General features: G+C 37.2%; 1 protein-coding gene across 2 annotated transcripts in view; it reads left to right on the top strand.

Moving 5' to 3' along the window:
- C6H10orf90 (chromosome 6 C10orf90 homolog) overlaps window positions 1-24,854 on the top strand; it is a 301,626-nt gene that overhangs the window by 256,752 nt on the left and 20,020 nt on the right. For both annotated transcript variants that reach the window (XM_058189026.1, XM_058189027.1), the window contains exons 5-7: window positions 5,040-5,327; window positions 13,800-13,993; window positions 15,295-15,496. In XM_058189026.1, coding sequence (XP_058045009.1) covers window positions 5,040-5,327; window positions 13,800-13,993; window positions 15,295-15,496 — 684 coding nt within the window. The remainder of the gene's footprint in view (window positions 1-5,039; window positions 5,328-13,799; window positions 13,994-15,294; window positions 15,497-24,854) is intronic.

The raw sequence follows: 24,854 nt of genomic DNA on the forward strand, positions 1-24,854 counted from the left end.
GCTGTGTAGAAGCTACAGTTCTGTCCTGCAGCAAAGGAACAGCTCTGGTTCAGTTACTGCTGTTCCTCCCACACAACCGACAGCTGAGGCAAACATCTCATTCGGCTCAGCAGCATGGCAGGCCCTGATCCTCAGTCCTTTAAAACAATTACTTTATTCAGGGCAGCCTCCGCCAGTCAGAACAGGGGGGTTGAGTACATTGCTCAGATCTCATGGGGAAAAGGAAAGCGTAGTTTTGTTCTTCTCCCCTCTTATCTGTAAATTAGCTTTCTCCTGCTGTGCTGCATAGTGCTAAATTGGTTCCAACCTGCAATCTGAGCTTTTATAGCTTTATGGTGAGAAACTCAAGGAAAAAGGGAAGGATATCACCTCTCCTATCCTCTCTCTTCAAACATTGTAGAAAGCAGAAAGATTAAAAACACACCCACACTCAAGCCCACCATAATACACATTCTTTGTCTACTAACACTTCTATCTCTAATGGTTTCCCCCAGGATTACTAATTAAAATTGTATAAGTAATACATCATTTTTTGTAATATTTACTGTAGTTAGATGCAGATGTGAAAAATGCAGCATATATGATATAGTGCCGGATCCTGGATAAGATGCTTTTTAAACCAGAATATATCACAATCTGACCTATATACAAGCATATTAAGTACTTGTTAATATGAGGAATCCTTGGTGCTCTCTGAGCTCAGTTGTTTCCTTGCAGATGTTTCATTATCCAAACTAGGTAACACCATCAATACTAGTCCCAGTGCTAGTAACACTAACCAGGCTCAGAGAACCACCAAGCCCCCCCCCCATTTCACTCTGAGCTACAAATATTCCCCTTATTGGTACTTATCTTGTATATCTAAAGTGTCCTTCATCCTTGCTTTTACCAAGAATATGTATAAACTTAAGAAACAAAACTTAATGTAATAAAAGTAACAACACAAGAAATAGAAAAATATACTACTGTACAGTACAGAAGTATTGGATTTCTATACTTCTCTAATTTACTGCTATCAGAACTAGCAAAACTGAAAGGATTTGGGGTAGTCTGTATCAACTGGTATTAAAAATCCCCAAACTTAAAAGTGTTTTTATCCACAGTGGTGAGTGATCATTATATACCTGGTCTGATACACAAAGTATATGCAGGGAGCCAGTTGATTGTGTTAGTGATTTGGATTGTTGTTTCTTGGCTATCTGTATTTCAACTTTTGTAGCATTTGTAATAAACAGCAGGCAAAAGTCATGGGAAATGGATAGTGGAGGCAAGGGTGAGAAGAGGATGAAGCCGCAAATTGAAACAGACAAGGTCATCAAAAGCTAGAGGTTGCTTTTTTAGAAGCAGTTATAATTTAGGAAGATCAAAAACCTGAAGTTTGACTCAGGTAGAACTAACCATCCTTAATTCTTCTTTGTCATTTTGAATTCTTATCTAAAATGTTATTACATTTTAAAAAGATTGTAGTACTGCAGTTTTTATGCCAGTTCAGAGATTAAACAGTGTCTGAGTTTGAATGCACTTCTAGAATTCCACTTTTTCGAGTCTGATGAGAACACTGCATATATTTTCAAACCAAGTTTAATATATCTTTTAGAGTTTCTTTTTAATTAAGCTTGCTTTTGATCATTTCTTATGAGCTTGTTTTGTTTTCAAAAAGGAGTGAAGAAAAATAGCTAAAATTTCTAGAAAGCACCTCCATGATACAGAGACAGATAGTTTCTATGGAATACTTTTATTTTTATTTTTCATTTTTTAGTCTTTGTATTTGCCAGAATGGCAGTATAGATTGTGGAAACCCTATCATTCTCACAGATGAGATTTATACATTCTAACTTAAATTGCTGTGTTAACATAGAAGATTATCTAAGTATGAATTTTGTTAAGCTTATAAATGCTCACATAAGAGTATTTACCTCTTATCTCATGGTACATGTATTCTATAACAATTTCTTTTCAACAGTTCCTTAACAAGAGTTTGCAAATGACCCAGAATTACAGTATCTTCATTATTGTTATACAATACCTTCATTATTTGCAGCACCAAGCACAAGACAAAAATACTTGAGGTAACAGAGGTCCTCTAGTAACAAAAATCCTTTCTCAAAAGGGGAAGGTTTTACTCAAAAAGGGTTTTACTCAAAAGTAAAATAAAAATCCAAGCAATCTGAGCTGGGTCCCCTGCTGAACATTTGGAGAAAATTTGCAGGAATCTTGTCACTTTTAATTCTACATGTTTAGTTAGGTCTTAAGGTTTTTAAAGGACGTGCTAGTGCAGCTAAAATTCAGGAATCGCGCAAAAGGGTGAGGAAATCATGGTTTCCATTGTTTCTACTGACTAACTTCCACAGAGTTCTAGGGTTTACGAGCTAAACCTGACTTCAGAGCAATTATTTCTGTACTACAACAGAGTTGGAAATAACCAACCAACCCCCCCACCCCCCACAAAAAAAGCAACATTTGGGGATTGTCGGAAGAGAAGCAGATATGGGAGTGGCACAAACACTTGGGTGGAAATGTGCTGAATGGAATGTAGGAAAGTACACAATGCCAGATCATGCCATTCTAGCACAGCACCCTCTGTAGATCTCTCGTTTCAAAGGAATTTTTCCAATTTGGCACTACATTATTGATTAGTTTATATTGTTGTTTCCATGACATTTTGCGTCTGTTTGTTGTTTTCTGCCTCTCCCTACAGCATACCACTTTCTTCTACTGCCTGTTTATTTCTCAGAAAAAGCCACTCTACAAGGCCTCTATGCATTGGTGTCCAAAATGCGTTATCTTTTATAGTTTTGCAAACGATATGGATTGTGCAGTCTTAATTTTAGACTTGTCTTACATAGGGGACAGGAAAGTGAATGATTATTTAGAATGAAGGTTCCAGCTGAGTGGGCCCAGAAAACCTGAACCCATTCTGATTGTAGCAAGAGTCTGTAGTGAAACCATCAAACTTTAATAGAAATCACAGCTGGAGAGAAATCTTCTTGCCAAATAGGATGAGCTTCTTCATTTTTTTTCTTTGCAAAAAATTGTTTTATTTTAGCTTCACTGCTGTAATTAAGGGGCAGCTTACTCTAATTCCATTACCAAAAAGGTCATTGAACCAGCTAGAGTCTTCTTGTAGCTCCCACTGGGAACGTATGGAAGAGACAATATATTAAGTATGTTTAAGAAATTAGGAAAGATGGGATAGGAAAAAGAGAAAATGTGTGGAAGGGGAGAATCCCAATCTCTATTACAGGAACAATATTATAGCAATTTAAGAAGTACCTTCCTAATGTCAACTGAGGTACGATCAGCTTGGTATTTTATATCATAATGAGCAGATAGAGACGTGTGATCTACTTCTGTTTTCCAGCAGACTCCTGAGATTCACTATCAGAAACAAGTGCAAATTAATCATTCTAGGAATAGACAATTAAAATTGTAGAAAAGAGCACATCTGAACTTGAGCTCAGCCTAAGAATGTATTTTCAGTTCCAGAACAGATGTCTGTTTATGTCTTTACACATAAAAACACATGCTAATTTTTTCTCAACCACCTTCATTTTAGCAGCTTGAGTATTATGTAATTGGTATGAGAGAAAGCTAATTTGTTATAACAATGGATCCAAATTTATTTTCTAACCATTCATCATAGTTAATAATGGCAAATGGTATTTGAGCTCCAATCTTTATGAAAGCAATTTAGCACCATTAGCACTAAATTTATAGTTTTAGAAAGTTATTCCTTAATTTGTCATATTTTTATTATCAAATGAGGGAGGAGCAATCATTTTCTTACATACATTATATTAAAATAACTTGGCTGGCAAAAAGCCTTTGGATTGCCTTGGTTGATAGGAAAGACACCATGTCGATGGATTTTCAGGTCTTTCAGCAATTCAACACACCAAAACAGTATAATCAAATAATTCCTTAATTCCCATACCTATTCAAAGGTATACAAGAACAGGCATGCATAAGTGCTAACATAAGGTTATAGCAGGGCAGTTAAATCTGATTATTCCAATTTACTTAGAAAAGTACTGTACAAGTGAACTTCAAAGTTTATTATAGAAAAGGAAAGTCACAAGCCAGACAATTTTGGGTGATTGATATCCTTCATAAGGAATAGCATAAATGTTGGTTGAATAGTTTTTTTAAAAAAAATATATCCTCAAACTTAAGCTTATGACTTTGGCAAGTTTTAATTAAATTACATGTTAAAATTGTCTGAGTTTGCCACCAATGTCACCTTCAGCTCCTTGTGTTTCTAAGTAGCATGAAGCCAATTCTGGACTTGCTTGGGAAATATGACTCTGGCAAAATACATATATCTTTTGACAAGAAGGCCAGCTGCTTTTTCTTGGATAAACCCTACAGAAGAGTCTCAGAATCTAGGTTTATTCATCCATTTTACATTGGAATCTCAATAATCAGTCATTTGGGCTAATGGCCATTTATTAATTTGTCTTTTGTTCTGAATCAGATTACATCGTTCGCTAACCTTCTCACATTTCTACTCCAAGAAGCTTAACAGAAAACTATAAATTGCGATAAATTTCTGCCCCAAAAATAGAAAAAGCCTATCTGTAGTCGAATGTCTGAGTCAAACATTGAGCCACTGCAATATGTTTATGAAATAAATTACACCAATAATGTATCTTTTACGAAGCATACCTTAATTCTTGACAATTATTTCCCCAGTGGCTTTCTTAAAGTTGTAGCATGTACAATCTTGTACTGTGGAAATGGAAATGAAATGTCAGTGCTGCTTAGGAAAGCATTAATTTGTAATCACAGGTAGTCTTGTTAGAAAAAAAAATAACATGATTAAAAGCGGTTTAGGGAGCAAGCAAGTGAAGAGGCTAATGATCGTACACAGTTTTTTAGTCATGGTGAGACAGCACTACTTCTTTGAAATGTAAAAGTATATTAATGAATTACATCCTTCAATTAAAAAAAAATTGCTGTTTTGTAAATGACACAAAGAGTGTGAAATGGCATATCATACACAGTTTGCAATTGATTTCCTTTTTCTTAATTTTTAATAGATGCACATGGATTCTCAGAAAGCAACAGAAAGCAAAGCAGGAGAGACAAATACTACAAACTTTCATCTGCTTCCTTTCTGGAGCCATCATCTAAAAAAGAATTAATAATAGATGGTAGGATTTCTTTGAAAGACAAACATCTACCCAAAGATACATCAGAGTCCAAAGACAGAAAAGCTCAAGCTTTTCAAAACCAAAAGTTTTCTGATCTTGCACGCGACATCAAGGTATCATCAAAATCATTATTGGATGAAAATGATTGTAACAGGAAAGTTCCATGCTCCAAAGGTAAGCATAGCTTAAGTTACAAGGAGTTAAATTTTACATTATAATTAAATGGCACAGTATTGTACTAGGAGGTTTGTCTGAAAATGTCTGCTTTGAAATGTTTGCATTGGATTGCCATTGATTCCCATGCATTTATGTAAAATCAGGAAGTTGTCCATGGTCTTTAGCAGATGTCCCCAAACTCTCGTCAACTCCTTCATAAAGTTTCAGTTTGTTCATCGACTCACATCAGTTATATGAAAATAATTTAATAAATGCTACTTTAAGTACTACTAGTTCTACTATTACTACTACTACTACTACTACTACTACTACTACTACTACTACTAATAATAATAATAATAATAATAATAATAAATTGAGACTCTAGAAAGAGTGCACAGAAGACCAGCAAAGATGATTAGGGGACTGGAGGCTAAAACATATGAAGAACAGCTGCAGGAATTGGGTATGCCTAGTTTAATGAAAAGAAGAACTTGGGTGACATGATAATAGTGTTCCACTATCTAAAGGACTGACACAAAGAAGAGGGGGGGTCAGTCTATTCTCAAAGCATCTGGAGTCAAGAAATAAAAGCAAGGGATGGAAACTAATCAAGGAGAGAACCAACCTAGAACTAAGGAGAAGTTTCCTGACAGTTAGAACAGTTAATCAGTGGAATGACTTGCCTCCAGAAATTGTGGGTGCTCCAACACTGGAGGTTGTTAAGAAGAGATTGGACAACAATTTGTCTGAAATACTATAGGGTTTCCTGCTTGAGCGGAGGATTGGACTAGAAAACCTCCAAAGTCCCTTCCGACTCTGTTATTCTGTTAATACCCCACTGAGGCACTACCTTGACATGGTTGCAAAAGGTTCAGTTATGATGGACAGTGGACAGGTCTCATTAGAGGTCCCTTCAGAGAAACCATACAAAGAATGTATGTCTTATAAACAATATGGTGAAAGGAAATTTACAGTAACCCATACTGGATGAGCCATTGCATAAGTCAGCAAGGACCATGCTAGATGTTGGATTCTATGGACATCTGGTGACAAATGGACTAAAAAGATCAGGAGTATTGGCTGAGCAACCAGGGCCAGCAGCTGCAGCACTATTGAAATAAAAGTTGTTTACCCGTTGCAAATACAGAAATCTACACAGAGTGAACAAAGAAATAATCATCTCTTATCACAAACCAAACATAACAGTAAGAGGTTATCTGAAAACAATGTACCAGTTCTGGAAATAACATCCAGAATCAGAAATAACAGAACAAGGCTAGTGGATCAATATCGATTTATACAAAATAAAATATTCACTGAAACGGAATTGGAAGAACTGCAAAAGTCTATCCAGAGTGAAGAAAAGAAAGTCTTGTCAGAAGTAACTCAGTCTGTAGAGGCAAACTAGGGGGAGTTGGCAATAGAGGAAGTTAGCACATTATCGAACCAGCCACCCTGTCCTCTGCTTTTTTTTTTTGTCACAACAGTATACACAAACAATTGTCATAGATAAAACAACATATTTTGAAGAAAATATACTACTATGTATAAAAATATGCATCAACTATATCAATTTGATATGATGAAGGGAACAATAGGACAGGAACGGTAGGCACTTTTGTGCTCTTATGCACGCCCCTGATAGCCCTCTTAGAAATGGGGTGAGGTCAATAGTAGACAGTTTTTGGTTGAAGATTTTGGGATTTTGAGTAGAGACTATGGAGTCAGGTAATGAGTTCCAAGCATTAACAACTCTGTTACAGAAGTCATATTTTCTGCAATCAAGTTTGAAGCGGTTGACATTTAGCTTGAATCTATTTTTTGCTCTTGTAATATTGCGATTGAAGCTGAAGTAGTCTTTTATAGGAAGGATATTGCAATAGATGATTTTGTGTGTTAAACACAGGTCATGTCGAAGTCGACGGAGTTGTCTAATCCCAGGATTTCAAGTCTGTTGGTATAAGATATTTTGTTGTTTTCGGAGGAGTGAAGAAATCTTCTAATAAAATATTTCTGGACTCTTTCTATTGTATTTATGTCAGAGATGTGGTATGGGTTCCAGACGGATGAGCTGTATTCAAGAATAGGTCTGGCAAATGTTTTGTATGCTCTAGTTAGTAGTGTAGAGTTTTTAGAAAAGAAGCTGCGTAAAATTAGGTTTACAACTCTTAGGGCTTTTTTCGCTATGTAGTTGCAGTGAGATTTGGCACTAAGGTCATTTGATATAAGAATAATAATTAATAATAATAATAATAATAATAATAATAATAATAATAATAATAATAATAATAATAATAATAATAATAATAATAAGCTTTCTCCTCAGAAAGAATAAAGCCCTCTAAAAAAAGATTTGAAACAAAGAATAATTGAACATCTAGAACAGAATTCCCCAACTTTTCCAGCTTTGCAGACCGGTGGAGGAGGGGAGGGGATGGTTCCAGGAGAGCAGCAAGCGGTGGGCAAAGACAAGCATATGTGCACAGCTCCATTTCCGTGGGCACCAGGCATACATGCCCACTGCCTGCACAAATGGAGCAAACGCATGCTTGCCCCCTGCTTGTGCAAGTGGTGCATGTGCACACTCGCCTGCCACTTCAGGCGGCCTGTTCTGAACAAGTCACGGACTGATAGTGGGCCATGGCCTAGGGGTTGGGGACCCCTGATCTAGAACAGCACAAAAAGACAGAAAGAGGTTGCCTGCATTGAAGTTTGTTCCAAAGAAATAGCTAGCACAATTATTAAATGATGCCTATACCACAATATCAGATATAAGAATCAGCTCATGCAAAGAACAACCCAAGTAATGTACTGTATAGCACAGCTGCTATTATAATGGAATATCTTGGATACAAAATGAAGAAGAAGAGCTATACAGTGCACCACAAACATGGGACAGCAGGCATCTAGTTAAAAATAAACTCTTTCCACCTGAGCAAAATGGAAATTGCCCAAAGAGCAGAGAAACAAAATATCAATTCCTAATTGATAAGATGATTTTGGAAAATTACAAGAGGAAGAAGACCAACTTAAATGTAGCTTGGACTGATTATAACCGTGATGGCGAACCTATGGCATGCGTGCCAGAAGTGGCACACAGAGCCATCTCTCAGGACATGCCAGTCGTCACTCGTTGCTTTTCTGGGTTCTGGTGCACACATGCGCGCTGGCCAGTTGGTCTTCACATGTGCAGAAGCAACGGAAACTGGAAGAGCAGCAACCTGATGCACATATGTGCACAGGGAAGCTGAGCTTCCAGTTTCCGGTGCATGCATGCATCCACATCAGAAACCGGAAGACCAGGTGACTGGTGCACATGCACATGCCGGAAATCGGAAGCTCAGCGCACGCCGAGGAACTGCTCTTCTGGCTTCCAGTGCTCCTGTGCACGCGCACATGCACACTCCCATTTCAGCACTTGGTGCTGAAAAGATTCACCAACACTGGATTGTAACAAAGCATTTGACTCCCTGCCACATGACTGGATACTCAAGTACCTAAAATAACAGAAGTCAGTAGAAATAACAAAAGTTTTCTGCAAATATCAATATAGTTAAGATATCGCAATGGTGTTTGGATTGAACAAATATGCCATCCTTACCATCAACCAGGGAAACAAAGAGGTCTGGAATCAAGATGCCTTATGGAAATAATATCAAGGGCCTGGATGAAGAAACTACAAATATCTGGCCCTCCTTCAAGCTGGCAACATCAAGGATACTGAAGTTAGGAAGGTTAGTAGTGAATATATCATGAGAGTGAAGAAGATATTGAAGTCCAAACTCAGTGGAGGAAATACTATCAAGCAATTAATACCTGGGCAATTCCATTCATTAGATACACAGCTGGAGTTGTGGACTGGACTCAAGCAGAACTAAAAGCCCTGGATAGGAAGACCAGAAAAAATAATTACAATGAATCATGCCTTTCATCCCTGCAGCAATGTTGACAGACTCTACTTACCAAGGAAAATAGGTGGGCATGGAATGTTGCAAGTACACCAGTGAAATAAAAATATTGGAAGAGTATCTGAAATGAAGAAGTTGCATTGAAGCTAGTATACTGCGAAGGTTGATTGAGTACTGGAGAGACCAGACTGGCCTAGAAGAAAGACCAAGTGAAGAGTGGAATGTAGATATGGCAAGCAAAACATTACATGGCCTGTACATTAAAAAAATAATAGCAGGCAAAGCAAATAATAAGGCCTGGCAATGGGTAAGAGCATGAAAGTTTAAGAAAGAGCCCGAGGGCTAATTCTGCCTATATAAGACAAAGCCTTAAGAACAAAAGCATACAGAGAATGCATCCCAGAATTGAGAAGACAGTAAATGCAGCCTCTGCAAAGAAGCTGAAGAAATGGTTGACCATCTTGTTAGCTGCTGCAAGAAGACTGAAGAGACTGACTACAAACAGTGGCATGACAAAGTAGCAAACGATGCATCGGAAGAACTGCAAGAAATACCATTTGCCTACAAGCAATAACTAGTGGGACCACAAAATAATCCAAGCAATAATCAATAAAGTATTTGGTACTGTTCCCAAAAAGATGCAGAACACATAGTTTGCTTATTCACTGGTCTGAAAAAGTTTCTAGCATGTACAAAATAATTTCTTTGCTGCAACTGACTCTTCTGCTAGGTTTATTGTCAGCGTGGCAAGAAAGGGACATCAAGGACGCTTTATTTGTTATTCTAATTAAACCTGCGTTTTTAGTGAGAGGCTCATATCATATTTTGTAAACGGCTATTTGAATTTCAGATACAACTTCCTCTCTGAATTAATAAATTAAGCGAGAAAATGTTGATCATAAAAGAACAGTTAATAAGGATAATAAATAATGAAAATAATTTTAAAATCTGACTAGATTAATTTATAATGAATTGGTATCATGTTTTAATATTTATTTTATTAGTTTCTTATCTATTAGTGATAGCACTTTAGGGGGTACAATTGCCAAAGAAATAATAATCCAGAATATAAATATATTCTATCCATCATTAGTGAAGCAACTAATGTTAGATCAAAACATTCCATGTATGATATTATGAGTAGAAATGTGTAATTGGTGTAGAAGTATACCATAAACTCTGTTGAATTCTTTGAGGACTTTGAGAAAGCTCCACCCCACTGACCACCTCACTGACTTTGTAGTAGATGAACATTAAGTGCAGTTTCTGAAAGTATGTTGATAAATGTTGCATGCAACATGGCACTTGCTCTTAAAATGAGTTTTTATCAGAAGAATTCACATTTTAAAAGCTGGATAAAATGTTGTATGTCAAAGGATTAAAGTAAAATTATCAGCATCAAAATAAGTTGCAAATTTCATTAGTTGATACCTAAATTAGAGGTTGGATATAAAGCCTTTAAGTTATAAGAATTTGCAAACATAAATCATTAGGACAATTTACAGTTCAAAACAAATGAGAACTGTCAGCCTAGGATATTGCCTTACTAATGTGAAATGGGTAGTAAAATAAATAGGATTTTTAGAAATTCTCACATTTCTCATTAGAAATGATTAAAAGTAGCTGCCAATAGAATAGAATAGAATAGAATAGAATTTTTATTGGCCAAGTGTGATTGGACACACAAGGAATTTGTCTTGGTGCATATGCTCTCAGTGTACATAAAAGAAAAGATACGTTCATCAAGGTACAACATTTACAACACAATTGATGGTCAATATATCAATATAAATCATAAGGATTGCCAGCAACAAGTTATAGTCATATAGTCATAAGTGGAAAGAGATTGGTGATGGGAACTATGAGACGATTAAGAGTAGTGCAGATTCAGTAAATAGTTTGACAGTGTTGATGGAATTATTTGTTTAGCAGAGTGATGGCCTTTGGGAAAAAACTGTTCTTGTGTCTAGTTGTTCTGGTGTGCAGTGCTCTATAGCGTCGTTTTGAGGGTAGGAGTTGAAACAGTTTATGTCCAGGATGCGAGGGGTCTGTAAATATTTTCATGGCCCTGTTCTTGATTCGTGCAGTATACAGGTCCTCAATGGAAGGCAGGTTGGTAGCAATTGTTTTTTCTGCAGTTCTAATTATCCTCTGAAGTCTGTGTTTTTCTTGTTGGGTTGCAGAACCGAACCAGACAGTTATAGAGGTGCAAATGACAGACTCAATAATTCCTCTGTAGAACTGAATCAGCAGCTCCTTGGGCAGTTTGAGCTTACTGAGTTGGTGCAGAAAGAACATTCTTTGTTGTCCTTTTTTAATGATGTTTTTGATGTTAGCTGTCCATTTTAGATCTTGCGATATGATAGAACCTAGAAATTTGAAGGTTTCTACTGTTGATACTGTGTTGTCTAGTATTGTGAGAGGTGGAACTATGGAAGGGTTTCTCCTAAAGTCTACCACCATTTCTACGGTTTTGAGTGTGTTCCAGATTGTTTTGGTTGCACCACAAGGCTAGTCGTTCGACCTCTCGTCTATATGCGGATTCGTCATTGTCTCGAATGAGACCAATCACTGTTATGATAATGAGACCAATCACAAGAATATGAACTGCAGGCTGAACTTTCTGCTTCACATCTCTTCCTCCAAGAATTTTCTGAGGGGACCCAGCATTATTACTTCTTCCTTCTTTGGTTGGCTAGAGGATTTCAGACCCAAGGGGTCCCAGATAAGGATAAAAGAATCTAAAATTGGCCGTGTTGGGTTAAGTCCCATCATTGTAGTTAGGATGCCACTGCAGTGGCCCCAACCAGGAGATAGAAGTACATACCTCTGATGTTATTATCCTCCAGCAATTTATACCTGAATTTTGCAAGTTAATTATTTGTTATATGAAGAAGTGCTTTCTTTGCCTGCCCTGTATCTCCTTCTAAAGAGGTTCATTGGACAATAATTCTTCAGTCCGAATGTTCTGAAGAACAAAGGAGAACTTCTCCCTCTTTGCTGTTGTTGTGTCTTGTCCGCTCTCACCGCAGCCGGGGTCTGCTTATCTGCTCCCGAACACGGAGGAATGTATGCCTCCCGGCCCCAGTCCTGGCTCCATGCCCAGACAAGCTGCAGAGGAGGGAGCACCTCCCGGTCCCAGCCCTGGCTCCATGCCCAAGCAGGCTGCAGAGGAGGGAGCATCCCCCGGCCCCAGCCCTGGCTCCATGCCCAGGCAAACGGAGCAGCTAGACCCCTCCCCCTCCTCCACAGCATGTGAGCCTGAGGAAAGTTTACTTCCAACAGCTGATTGGAGTGACCCTCGCATCAGAAGATTGGATAGGCGGAGGCAACAGAAGGAAGGGAGGGGCAGGCCTTAATGAGTGCTGAGTCATGGAGCCACACCCCATGGCCTATATAAAGGATCTGCTTTCTGGCAGTCTCTGAGTCAGGCAAAGTCGAACTTATCTTGCTGAAGTCACTTACTGGTCTCCTGCCTGCTCTAAGGACTTTGCTAGGACTTTGGGCAGAGCTGCAGAGGCAAGCCTGATTCGGATTTCCCTGACCCGGCCGTCAGCGGAGGAGTGGGACATGACAGCTGTCTCCATTCATGCATGGTTTTATATATCATGATTGTATACCACACTCCCACCCGACATCTTTCTTTCAGGCTAGACAGTAGCATAGAGAAGTCACTTAATGTGTCTTGTTTTTTTAATCTGGAGACCCGAACTGTATGCAGCAATTTATATATAAGGACATTACAGTGTTGGCATTTTTATTTTCAGTCGCTTTCCTAATGATCCATAGCATGCAGTTTGCCTTTTTCACAGCTGCTGCATATAGAATTGGCATCTCCCGGGTGCTAGTCACCATAACACACCAATATTTTTTTTTTCTGGTTAGTTACAGACGTCTCAGAAGCTAGAGGCTTTTTGCCCTAATCTGTCATCTGCCATCAGGGTGACTGTTCATCCAGTTTAAAGAGGTCTTTCTACAGCTATTCTGGAGAGGCTTAGAGATCAATAAAGTAACATGATAGCATCTGCCTTTAAACTCGCTATTTAAAAGATGTGATATGCAGTGTACAAAAATAAAGTATTGGGGAGGAAGAAAACAATAAAAAAGACAAATGAAAATTACACTTCTTATAATGGCTTGATGGAAACAAGTCAATAGGTCTGAGTGAATGCTTTGACAGGAGACTAGTAGAATCTGGCCTCAGCAAGCAGATGGAAAACTACTTCCTCTATTACCTCTCCTTCCTGCGCTCAGAAATAACCTGAAAGGATTTTGAAATATACAATAAATGTCTTTTCATTTTCTCCTGGTGTATAATTAGTTAAATACAATAGCCCTGGTATACACCCAGCTTTAGTGGATCTCCAGCTGAAGGAAAACTTTCGTAATACTTTTTGCTTATTTATGAAACTTTGTATGATTTGACTTCCAGGGTTAAACAAGCACAAAACTCTACATTCTCTACTCAACAACTTCAAGTATATTTCTTTTATAGATGCCTCCTGGGTTTGAAAATATCTAGAAGAATCGAAAAACAAATTGGCTATCATCCCTTAATAAATAAATCTGTCTTTCTTAGGTGATTACAAATTATATGGGTCAGCCAGCCAGTCCAAAGAACATAAGATAAATGTGAAGAAAGAGATGGTCAATAGGTTAACCACCTCTGCAACCCATGAACCAGATGTTCCTTGTGAGAAATATGAAGCTTTCCAACATTCAGAGGTCTGCTTTGAGCCTGAGAAAATTCCTGCAAGCCCAATGACTCTCAGGGTAAAATATCCACATTCCCTGCTAACTCTTCATATGGTTATTGATATGGTTATTTCCTTGGAAATCCACTAGGGGTAAAAAGACATTTATTGCTCCTACATTTTTTTAAAAGCAGCAAAACAATAAGTTTATGAACGTGCTTTTATTGCTGAGAAGCAATTTGCTTACATGATACAATGAGAACTGAATTTGGAAGTGACTTATCTAGTATCCTGGTTTACCCATGCTAATATTTGCATATATTGTATACTTTTTCTTACCATCTCCCTCCTCATTATTTACAATTATTATTAATCCCTTTAATTGCAGAATATTAGGTGAATTCATATCCTAGTATTTTTATATAACTAGCTCTGGGAAAATATCTCTCTTCCTCAAATTCAGAATACTGAGAATTTGAGAACAGAGCAATTATGTAAAGAAGACAGATGCACATGTGGTTGCAGCCACAATCTGCCCGCTCTGAGTTTGGGGGGTGAGGGGTCTTTGGCTTTTGAATTATATTTAAGTATATTTTAGTGTTTACATTAAAATTCCTGGGTATTTTTTTATCCTCAAAATAGCAGAAAACCAACTTATTTTCAGTAATAGGGGTTGAAGCAGGCTCAGGGGATTATTATATGTGTGGACATGGGAATTTGAGCTGTCCATCCTGGTTTTAAATAACATATGCAAAATATAGTCAATTCCAGTATTAGACTTGCATAAGATATGCAAGATTGAATAAAGGTATTGGGCCTTGTATGCCCACCTGTTCCTCATTTCTTTATATGTAGTGGTCTCTCACCCAATCTACCATTTTTGGAGTTCTGCAATGAGTTTTTACTTGCATTTACTTCAGGAAAACCATACTGGTTATACACAGGCTTCTATTCAAATTCCCAATGTAAGTAATATTGGAACATAGGAAATTGAAGACATTTCACATCCTCTTCAATTCTTTATTATTGCATTCTTATTTTATTGTAAGCCAGCCGGAATTGCTTTGGATAGTGAGATGGGCAGCATAAAAAATTAATTAATAAATAAAATACCCTACTAGAACAAAATGAATAAATTTGATTAAGGAATATGTGCACAGCACTTGTTATCTGCTCTCATACATGTGGTAAAAGCCACTACCCATTTGTTCTATGAAGTTGCACAGTCTACATTGCCAAAAAATGCCCCATTACAGCCACTACATCTAGAATTTCAGATGACTGATTTGAAAAGAAAACTTCGTGACCCTTTCCTGGGAGAATAGAAAAATATCACTAAGGGTGACTGAATGATGCCCTTTTTCTTTCTGCTTATTTCAGGAGGCACTGGAAGTTCACAAGCCTAATTTTATTTCCCGCTCACAAGAACGATTAAAAAAACTTGAACATATAGTACAACTGAGGAAAGCACAACAAAGTGAGAATTTGGGGGAAAAACAAGGAACTGCTCTATCTTGCAAGCTTTCCTCAACTTCCATTACAAGTAAGAAGAAACAATATACTGTTCCTCATCCACTGAGTGGTAAGTTGAGTTATGTAAGCTCCATTTAGCCTGCTGCAAAATATGTCTTTTGTCTTACGCATGCATGCTACTTTTTGCCATATTTTTGAAACTGCTTCATTGTTTTCACTATTGGTGGTATGGCTAAATATTACATTCATATTTATTTACTTATTTGTGCTTTTATGTATTGGCAAATTTAAACGGTAGCAGTTTCCAATGTAATAAATGTAAAAGCCCAAATAAAAACAAAAAAAATCAGTTTAAAAAAATTAAAATAAGGGAGTTGTTGATTTATATTGTTGTATTAATTTACAATCCCTTCAATTCTTTGCAATAAATTGATTTTGCTCTCCTTTTCCCACCCATTGTTTCTAAAAGGGAGAATTATTTTGCCTCGCAGTATATTTTGGGGTAGGATAGGCAGTATGGTACCATTTGGTGTCACTGTGCTTGAGGGTATTTCCCTCTCCCCACCCATTTTAATTAGAATTTGTCTGATTAAATGTAGGAGGAAATTGAAATCTGTAGCATCATCTGTATTGACAAAAATGTTGCTGGGATACATCCATACCCCACATGCTGTAGGTCCCATAAGCATTGATTGAATGGAAATGATTGATTGTTGCAGTCTAGTCATTTGTTTAGAAATAGGACCATCTTCCTGGGAGGAAACAGACAAAGGCAAGGAGGGCAATCAAGTCTATAGTGGGAGTGAGGAGGAGCTCAAGAGACTGACAAGGACTCCCTCATCAGATGTGATGATATGTAGGAATGATACTGGGAGATAGAAGGAAGCCTAGCAGTGATTGGATAAGAGGCAGCTCAGTCCTCAGTTGGGGAAAAGCATAGGAAATGTTGTGGAAGACATCAGTGGTGAAATCCAAAATTTTTAATACTGGTTCTGTGGGCATGGCTTGGTAGGCATGGCTTGTTGGGCATGGCAGGGGAAGGATATTGCAAAATCCCCATTCCCTTCCCACTCTGGGGGAAGGATATTGCAAAATCTCAATTCCCACCCCACTCTGGGGCCAGCCAGAGGTGGTATTTGCTGGTTCTCCGAACTACTCAAAATTTCCGCTACTGGTTCTCCAGAACCTGTCAAAACCTGCTGGATTTCACCCCTGGAAATCACTTCCTGATTTTCTAAAAGCTAAAAAGAGTGAAAGGGAGAAATACTTTCAATCTTGCGAGATTCTGTTTAATGTAACCTTAAAATAAAATGTTCCCAGTTTTGCTTGTTGTCTGGACTATCTTGAAAGCTAACATCCATCTTACAAATTATTTCTCCCCTCCTCTCATTTTAGTCTTAGATGCATTTCAAGTAGAAATACTCTGAAGGCTGATTTACTAGAGATGGTCTCTTCTAAGTCACTTCCTGTGGGGACTGATCTACCTCTTATCAGTTCATTGCCTAGGCTGGAGACCTTCCTCCTGCCTCTTAAGATCATTCCCACATACCATTACACCAGGTAAATCCCCTTTAGGTCAATTGTTATACTGTTAATTGGCGTTATTCCCCAGGGCAACCATTTTGTGAGAGTGTCTATAACATTCTTCTAAAATTCCAGATACCTTCATGGCCCATTAAAATTGTTTGCCCCTAGCATATTTGGACAAATTAACTATCTTTAACCTACCTAGCTCTCATGTGTTGACATGGTTGTTAATTATTGTTATCTGGAAGCTGTCTTATAATTTGTACATTCATTAAAGTGTTAGAAACATGCTTTTAAAATACTTATTTTAAAACAAAATCGAAGAACAGTCTTTTATTTCTTAACAGCTCAACAATAGACATAGAAAGGATAGAATCTTAAGATGGTTATTATTCAGATTTTCTTGCAATCTGAAAAGATTCTTCTACTTTTCCCTGGAATCTGGGCAGTGGTGGGATTCAAATAATTTAACAACAGGTTCTCTGCCCTAATGATTTCTTCCAACAACCAGTTCACCAAACTGCTCAGAAAGTTAACAACCGGTTCTCCCGAAGTGGTGCGAATTGGCTGAATCCCACCACTGAATCTGGGTAAATATTCACGGATGTGACTTGTAGTTGTAACTCCTGAAATTCTGTTCTTGCTGGAAAAATAAGACAAAAGACATGGATAAAAGGATGTCAAGAATGCTTGAATATTGAGTATTTGTTTCTTACATTTAGAAGCTCTGATATTTATGGTTTCATCTGTTGAGTCCAGAGCAGTTTCAGATTAATTGATCTTGTTGCTTTAAATTGCAATTGTTGTTTTTGAAAGCTTTTGTTTTGAAAGTTATTTAAGTGGATAGATCGTTCAGTGGAGAATAAACCACATGCTGGCTGGAGGTAATGGACGTTGAAGCCATATCAGGTCAAGCTGTTGATGGATTAGCTAGAAATCACCTTATAAGGGCATCTTGTCTCTGTTCAGCAGCTGAACCAATAAGTTTCTGCCTTAGATGCTGTTCAAATTGAAATACTCTGAAGGCTGCTTTTTAGCTGGCAATGCTGGAGCTTTGTAGTATTAGTGGGCAAGCTGCTTCCCCATAGGAAGAAACTCTTATCTCATTGCTCCTTCTTGTTCCTGAGATTCTGCTCTTAGGACCTGTAAGGTGCATGCTGACTTGTCAATATTCCATTTTCTCCTCAGCAGTCTTAGCCGATCCAGCCATGAGAAATTGCCAGTATCCTTTCTCTCTATTGCAGGGGAACAGCTTTATGTAAATCAAGGCTTTTTCTATTATTATGGTTGGTCACACTATCAGTCAGATGTTGAGACTGGGTTTGGTACCTTTATCAAGTCTTTCCCAAGGACCTGAGAGAGGCAGATGTTGTTTGATGGTGTTAAAGGTATTGCTGCAGAATGTAAGCTGTTCCTTACATGGGTGCCTTTTGCAATTGACTGATGGTGATTTTGTCAATGCCAGTGGTGTTCAAGTGGTGCTCCAGATGTTTTGAGATTGCACCCAAGATGCCCATTACTTACTGTGTTTGCTTTTTTTTTTTACCACAGCCATTCTATTTGCAGGTCTTTAGTATTTTGTGATTTTTCTCCCACACTTTTTCTTGTCTTCTGCTGTCTCCAGCAGAACGTCCAATATCCGAATTTTTTTGTCTTTCTTATCAACAATTGTTGAATCTGGGGTTCTGGCCTGTTTGAGTTGTATATGTGATTGGCTGGATATGGTATAGATTTAAATAAAATATATCATTTCATGAGCTCAGGAAACCTTCGAGTTCTGTAGAGCATTTTGTTTTGTAACAGTAAAGAAACTAGACAATAAAGAGGTGAAGTAAATGCTGGATCATTCAGAGAAGGTTCCAGCTGGATCAAATCCAGTAAACCTATTTCATAAAAACAATGAACATATTAATTCAGACAGGCATGTTTACCAAAAAATGGACTATTTGAGACTTTCTTCTTCTCTGTCTTTGGCATGGAGATTAGGGAGGAGAATTTAATTGTTGCAGGATCTGAAACAACTAAGAGCAGGGCAGTTATTTTTGTTCCTTGTTTTCAGAAAATTATTCTCAAACTGGTTTTAAGAATAGGGGAGTGGAACTGGCAGTAAAGTAAAAAATTCCCTAGGAATCTTTAGCATTTTTCTTCCAGTTTCAAGTACTGTAGATTGTCTCATCTAAAAGCCTCTCTTCTCTAAACAGAACATCCAGATAATCTGTCTGTTTCCTAGAGGAGGACCATTCAGGCATTATTTCTATATCAGAAAACCATTACTGGGTGTGCCCTAGAGATAAACAAACCATCTCCAGGAAATCCATAATATTTAAATTCCCTTTACATTTAACGAATAGATTGGTTATTCTCTTTCATTTATTCTGTGGCCAGGGCTATTGTTCTTAGAGAAATAGAAATGTCTTTGGCTAAAGTATTAAATGAGCAAATGCTTAAATTGTTCTTTAAAAAGAGAAAGTCTTGCTTGGCCCTATTTTTCTGGATCTGTTGTGGCTTTCCCAACATTGTAGGATACTACTTCCCAACATTGTAGGATACTAATGTTCTTTCTGCGCCAACTCAGTAAGCTCAAACTGCCCAAGGAGCTGCTGATCCAATTCTACAGAGGAATTATTGAGTCTGTCATTTGCACCTCTATAACTGTCTGGTTCGGTTCTGCAACCCAACAAGAAAAACACAGACTTCAGAGGATAATTAGAACTGCAGAAAAAATAATTGCTACCAACCTGCCTTCCATTGAGGACCTGTATACTGCACGAATCAAGAAGAGGGCTGTGAAAATATGCAGATCCCTCGCATCCTGGACATAAACTGTTTCAACTCCTACCCTCAAAACGACGCTATAGAGCACTGCACACCAGAACAACTAGACACAAGAACAGTTTTTCCCCGAAGGCCATCACTCTGCTAAACAAATATTTCCCTCAACACTGTCAGACTATTTACTGAATCTGCACTACTATTAATCGTTTCATAGTTCCCATCACCAATCTCTTTCCACTTATGACTGTATGACTATAACTTGTTGCTGGCAATCCTTATGATTTATATTGATATATTGACCATCAATTGTGTTGTAAATGTTGTACCTTGATGAACGTATCTTTTCTTTTATGTACACTGAGAGCATATGCACCAAGACAAATTCCTTGTGTGTCCAATCACACTTGGCCAATAAAAATTCTATTCTATTCTATTCTAAATTCTATTCTACTTCAATGATGAATAACATAGGTGATCTCCCTCAGTTATCATGAATTATGATATCACAATATAGATAAATAAATATATATACAGATAAAGAAAATCCAAACAAGAAAATGAGCAGTTTTGTAAGAAGCCTACAACATAACCAAAAAATATGAAGACTGCTGAATACTAAACTAAGTGAATACTTTCATAAAGATTTCCTCTGTAACTTCACTGTATGTGCAGGTTTGCATTCAATTGCTACATGTCTCAGGTACATCAGTTCTGCTAAGTAAAATTCATGTTTATAAGAATTTTAAATATACATTTTTACTTTGGCTCACAAAAGCTTTTGATGGAGCTAATGTTGTAGTGAAAATGTCGAAACTAGATATCCAAATGTTTGTCCCTTAAGAATTAAGTTCCTGAAAATACTGGGAAGTAGCAACATGTTTTAAATAATTTATGTTGACAAGCAAACACTTTTAAATTAAAAATGATTCTGCATAGCACTAGACTATATCATAAAGGAAATATTTAAATCATGGTACCATCTTCCATATAGTTTAAAAAGCATCAGCAAACTATTTCTTGTTTCACTAATAATATCTGTCAGAAGAAATCTGTTCGGGCAGGAAAGGGCAACATTAATATATGAATTAATCTCTCAGATTTATTTGTGTAAAATTAATTTTGTCAGATTAATTAATTTAAAAACCAATCATGTCAGTTGACTGACCCTCCCAGTCCATTCATAAATGCAGTGTGGGATTCAGCTGCATGGAAGCAAGACCATGTAATTTAGATTTAAGCATAAGATCAAATGGAACACATTTATGGGTTCATGTTGTCTTTGGACTATGATTGTAGGCTAAAAGATTACTTTCTAAACTCAGATAATAGTAATTTAACAAATTGTGCTACATTCCTAGAAAAAAATGGGAGTCCTGTGTGTGATTTTCGAACCAATATGGAATGGAATCCCTAAGACTTGAAGAAAAATTCAATAGGATATTTGTTCTTCTCTCTCTCTCTCTCTGCTCCCACCTTTCCCTCCCTCCCTCCCTCTCTTTTTCTCATTCTTATGGGTATTTGCATTAAAGGAAATGTCTTTTGCAAAATACATTTTCTGGCTTATATATTTGGTTAGTTTCAAATTGCCTTATGAAGGATTGGTGTATGTTTGGTTAGATTACCTTTGTATTTATATATTTCGTTAGATTGTCTTTGTGCCTTTTAGTCTGTTTACAGTGTTCTTGATTTCTGAAACTAACGTTTATACAAAGTAAGAAATAAAACTCATTAAGGAGTATAACCCTACATCTAAACCTAACAAAAGAAACCTTTGTGGCAATTTCTGGGTTTGCATAGTGTGATGCGGAGGTTAAAACACAGATTTGTTTGAGTGCATGGAGACAGGATGTCTAAAGGAAGAAATGAACAGAAGATGATTTAGGATCTCTTAAATTCCCAATCATTCTAACAGTAGTGGCAATATTTTAACTTTTCCCACTAAACTAGACTGCTGAAATGGGAGGGGGGAGTTAAGAAAAATAGGAGTTGGATCTGCTTTCAGTGTAACAAGCACAGTTTTTGCCCGAATGCCGTCACTCTGCTAAACAAATAATTTGACAACACTGTCAAACTAGTTACTAAGTCTGCATTATTATTAATCTTTTCATTGTTCCTATCACCCATCTTCCCCCACTTATGACTGTAAGACTGCAACCTTGTTGCTGGTATCCTTAAGATTTGTACTGACTTTCCGTATGACTATTATTAAGTGTTGTACCTTATGATTCTTGATGAATGTATCTTTTCTTTTATATACACCAAGAGCGTATGCACCAAGACAAATTCCTTGTGTGTCCAATCACACTTGGCCAATAAAGAATTCTATTCTATTCTATTCTATTCTATTCTATTCTATTCTATTCTATTCTATTCTATTCTATTCTATTCTATTCTGGTCAGTTCAATTCCATGTACTTCCACACTGTATAATTTTCACTAACCAGTTCTTTATAAAGCAATTTAAATCTAATTTTCACTTCTGACTGCAAAACAGTGATCAATGATCACACCCAGCTAGCCAGTAACAGAACACTCCAAAATCTAATTCAGTCAGCGCCACAATGCATGAGATATTTCAGGTTCTGGAGCCACAGACATCTCTATCACATTTCATAGAAAATAAAAATTCTATGGAATAATATCATTATGGAGCAGGGGTGTGAATACATTAGAAGCATCTTCCACATACAGCCTTCCTCTCACATTTTCAGCTCTTGTTGAGTGTGCTTGTCTAATTATTTGCAAATAGATTCTGAGCAGTTGCTAGGAAGAGCTGTTCTGTTACATTTAAAATTTTGCCAACTATGGTCTTGAAATAATAGCAAGCTGGCATTTTTATAAGGAATCAAGAGGTAAAGTCCATTTATTTACACATAACTCTGATGACTACATGCACATGTCCTCATAGTTTACTTGCAATATGCAATATGGCATTGGCTTGCCACTGGGTCTCTTTTTCACTGTAGTTTGGGCCTCTGATATTTGTTGTACTTCCCATATACCGTAAGTACTGACAAAGTTTGATATTGCTTAGTTTTTCAATCATCCAAGCTTAACTCAAAGCTACTAAATACACAATAAAGTTATTTATTTATATTCAAAGTTTATGGGCTGTTCTAACTGCTGCATACAATTCCCTTAATAAAATATTTATTTTTATTCAGATATTTTAATAAAACATTTTAATAAAATGTAAAATATATTTTCATTTATAAAATTTCTTTTATAAACATAATATTTATACATATAAATCTTAATGGATTAATTGTAAGACCCAATGAGCAAGTCTAAGACCTTTTCTATATTCATATTTAAACTTCAGTTTGTTTATTGCAATTCTGCCTTGACTGAAATGCAAGACAAAGCACCCAACACTCCTGCTTCAACAACCATGTGGGGCTTGCTGGACTGAAGAATCATGACTGGATCAAAAAGTTCATGCATTTTCATACCAGAGGGCGAAATTCTGAGGTCTCACTAATCCAATCCAATTCAACTGCTCCATTGTGGTTCTTGATGGCCTGGACACAGTACTGCTTGCAGGTTTAAATACAAATGCAGACTATTTTCATAGAATCATAGAGTTGAAAGGGACTATAGAGGTCATCTAGTTCCAACCTCTTTTCAGTGCAATATTAATATTCCTTTGCAAGCTGACCAACCTCTTTTTGAAGATCTTTAATGAAGAACTCAGTACATCATGTGGCAGCTTGTTCCACTGGCTGGAGTGTATATAATCTAGACCAGGGGTGTCAAACTCACGTTGTTACAGCAGTATCACGTGACATATCGGGACTTTTCCCCCCTTTGCTAAACCAGGTGTGGGGGTGGCCAGTGTGTGACACATCTGGCCCATGGGCCGGGAGTTTGAGAGCCCTGATCTAGACATTCTACTGACCTGTAGTATTTACCTGCTTCCTGATAGTTTTAAGCCATTTTGGCTCTGATTGTGCCTTTTGGAGAACACAGAATATGTCTATTTCTTCTTCTGTGCAAGTCCTTAAGATATTTGAAGCCTGCTTGCTATAATTTTTCTCATTCTCCAGAAAGGATAAATAATCTGTCATTTGGGAAAAAAAATCTTTACTTTTGAGGAAAAAAGAGTAAATGACACAATTTGGAAATTTTTTAATGCAAAAACTCATAGTTTCCTACATTAAAAGGAAAGAAAATCTATTTTGCTGTGCTTGACTTTGTAACTTCAGTTAATCCTTGTTCATTTGTAATTCAGCAGAAAAGAGAGGAGTAGTCACTGAATCTTTATTTCTCCGCTGATGGAATGTGGCAGGAGAAATCCCTACAGGAAAGAGTTTCAAGGTGCCCCTGCTAGAGTTACAAATTGACAGAATTCTAGAGATGATTCACCTTCTGTTTCAAAGAGTCTATTGCTAACTCTTTGATTAAGCAAAGACAGATACAGTACTGGGAAAGTCACTTCTTTGTCCCCTTTATTCCAGCAGTCAACTAATCCTCAAAATATTGAGAGCTTAATTGGGAAAAATGTTATTGTTTATCCTGCTACCATTGTAAGCAGAGCATAAAGAAAATGATGTGAGGAATAATGGCTTAGATCTTAAGGGGAAAAAAATGTCGTAGGAATTTTCAGTGTTGTCCTTGCCTTTGTCCCTAAAGGTTCTCTAGATAAAGTGTAAATATATTTTAGGATTCAGTCTTTATTGGTTGGTTGGTTGGTTGATTAATTAATTAATTAATTATGTGTCATTAAGTTGTGTTCAACTTTTGGCAATTATAGATTTTATCCATGAGAACCCATCCTTCAAAGCCTTATATGGCTTGGGACCAGGTTATTTGAAGGGCTGCCTTTTCTCAGTTGCATCTATCTGAGCCCCTGAACGAGAAGGCAAGATACGTTGTGGGTCCCCTTTCTTAAGGAGGTTCATCCAGTGAGACCAAGAAGAAGGGTCTTTTCTGGTGGAACGTCATCCCCACAGAGATAAGATTGGCCCTCTCCTTGATACCCTTTGGAAAGAACCTGAAGGCAAGGTTTTGCTAGCAGGTCTTGAGGACCCCAGGATGATACAGATCCCATTAAGTCGGTTGTCTGATTGTTGTCACAAAATAAATTGTTCTTAGTTTAACCGCAAAGCCACCAAATCCACATTTTGAAAGTTTTTTTAAAAAAAGAACAACTAGTTCTCCTGCAC

Source organism: Ahaetulla prasina, chromosome 6 (genome assembly GCF_028640845.1).
Source record: "Ahaetulla prasina isolate Xishuangbanna chromosome 6, ASM2864084v1, whole genome shotgun sequence".
Taxonomy (NCBI): domain Eukaryota; kingdom Metazoa; phylum Chordata; class Lepidosauria; order Squamata; family Colubridae; genus Ahaetulla; species Ahaetulla prasina.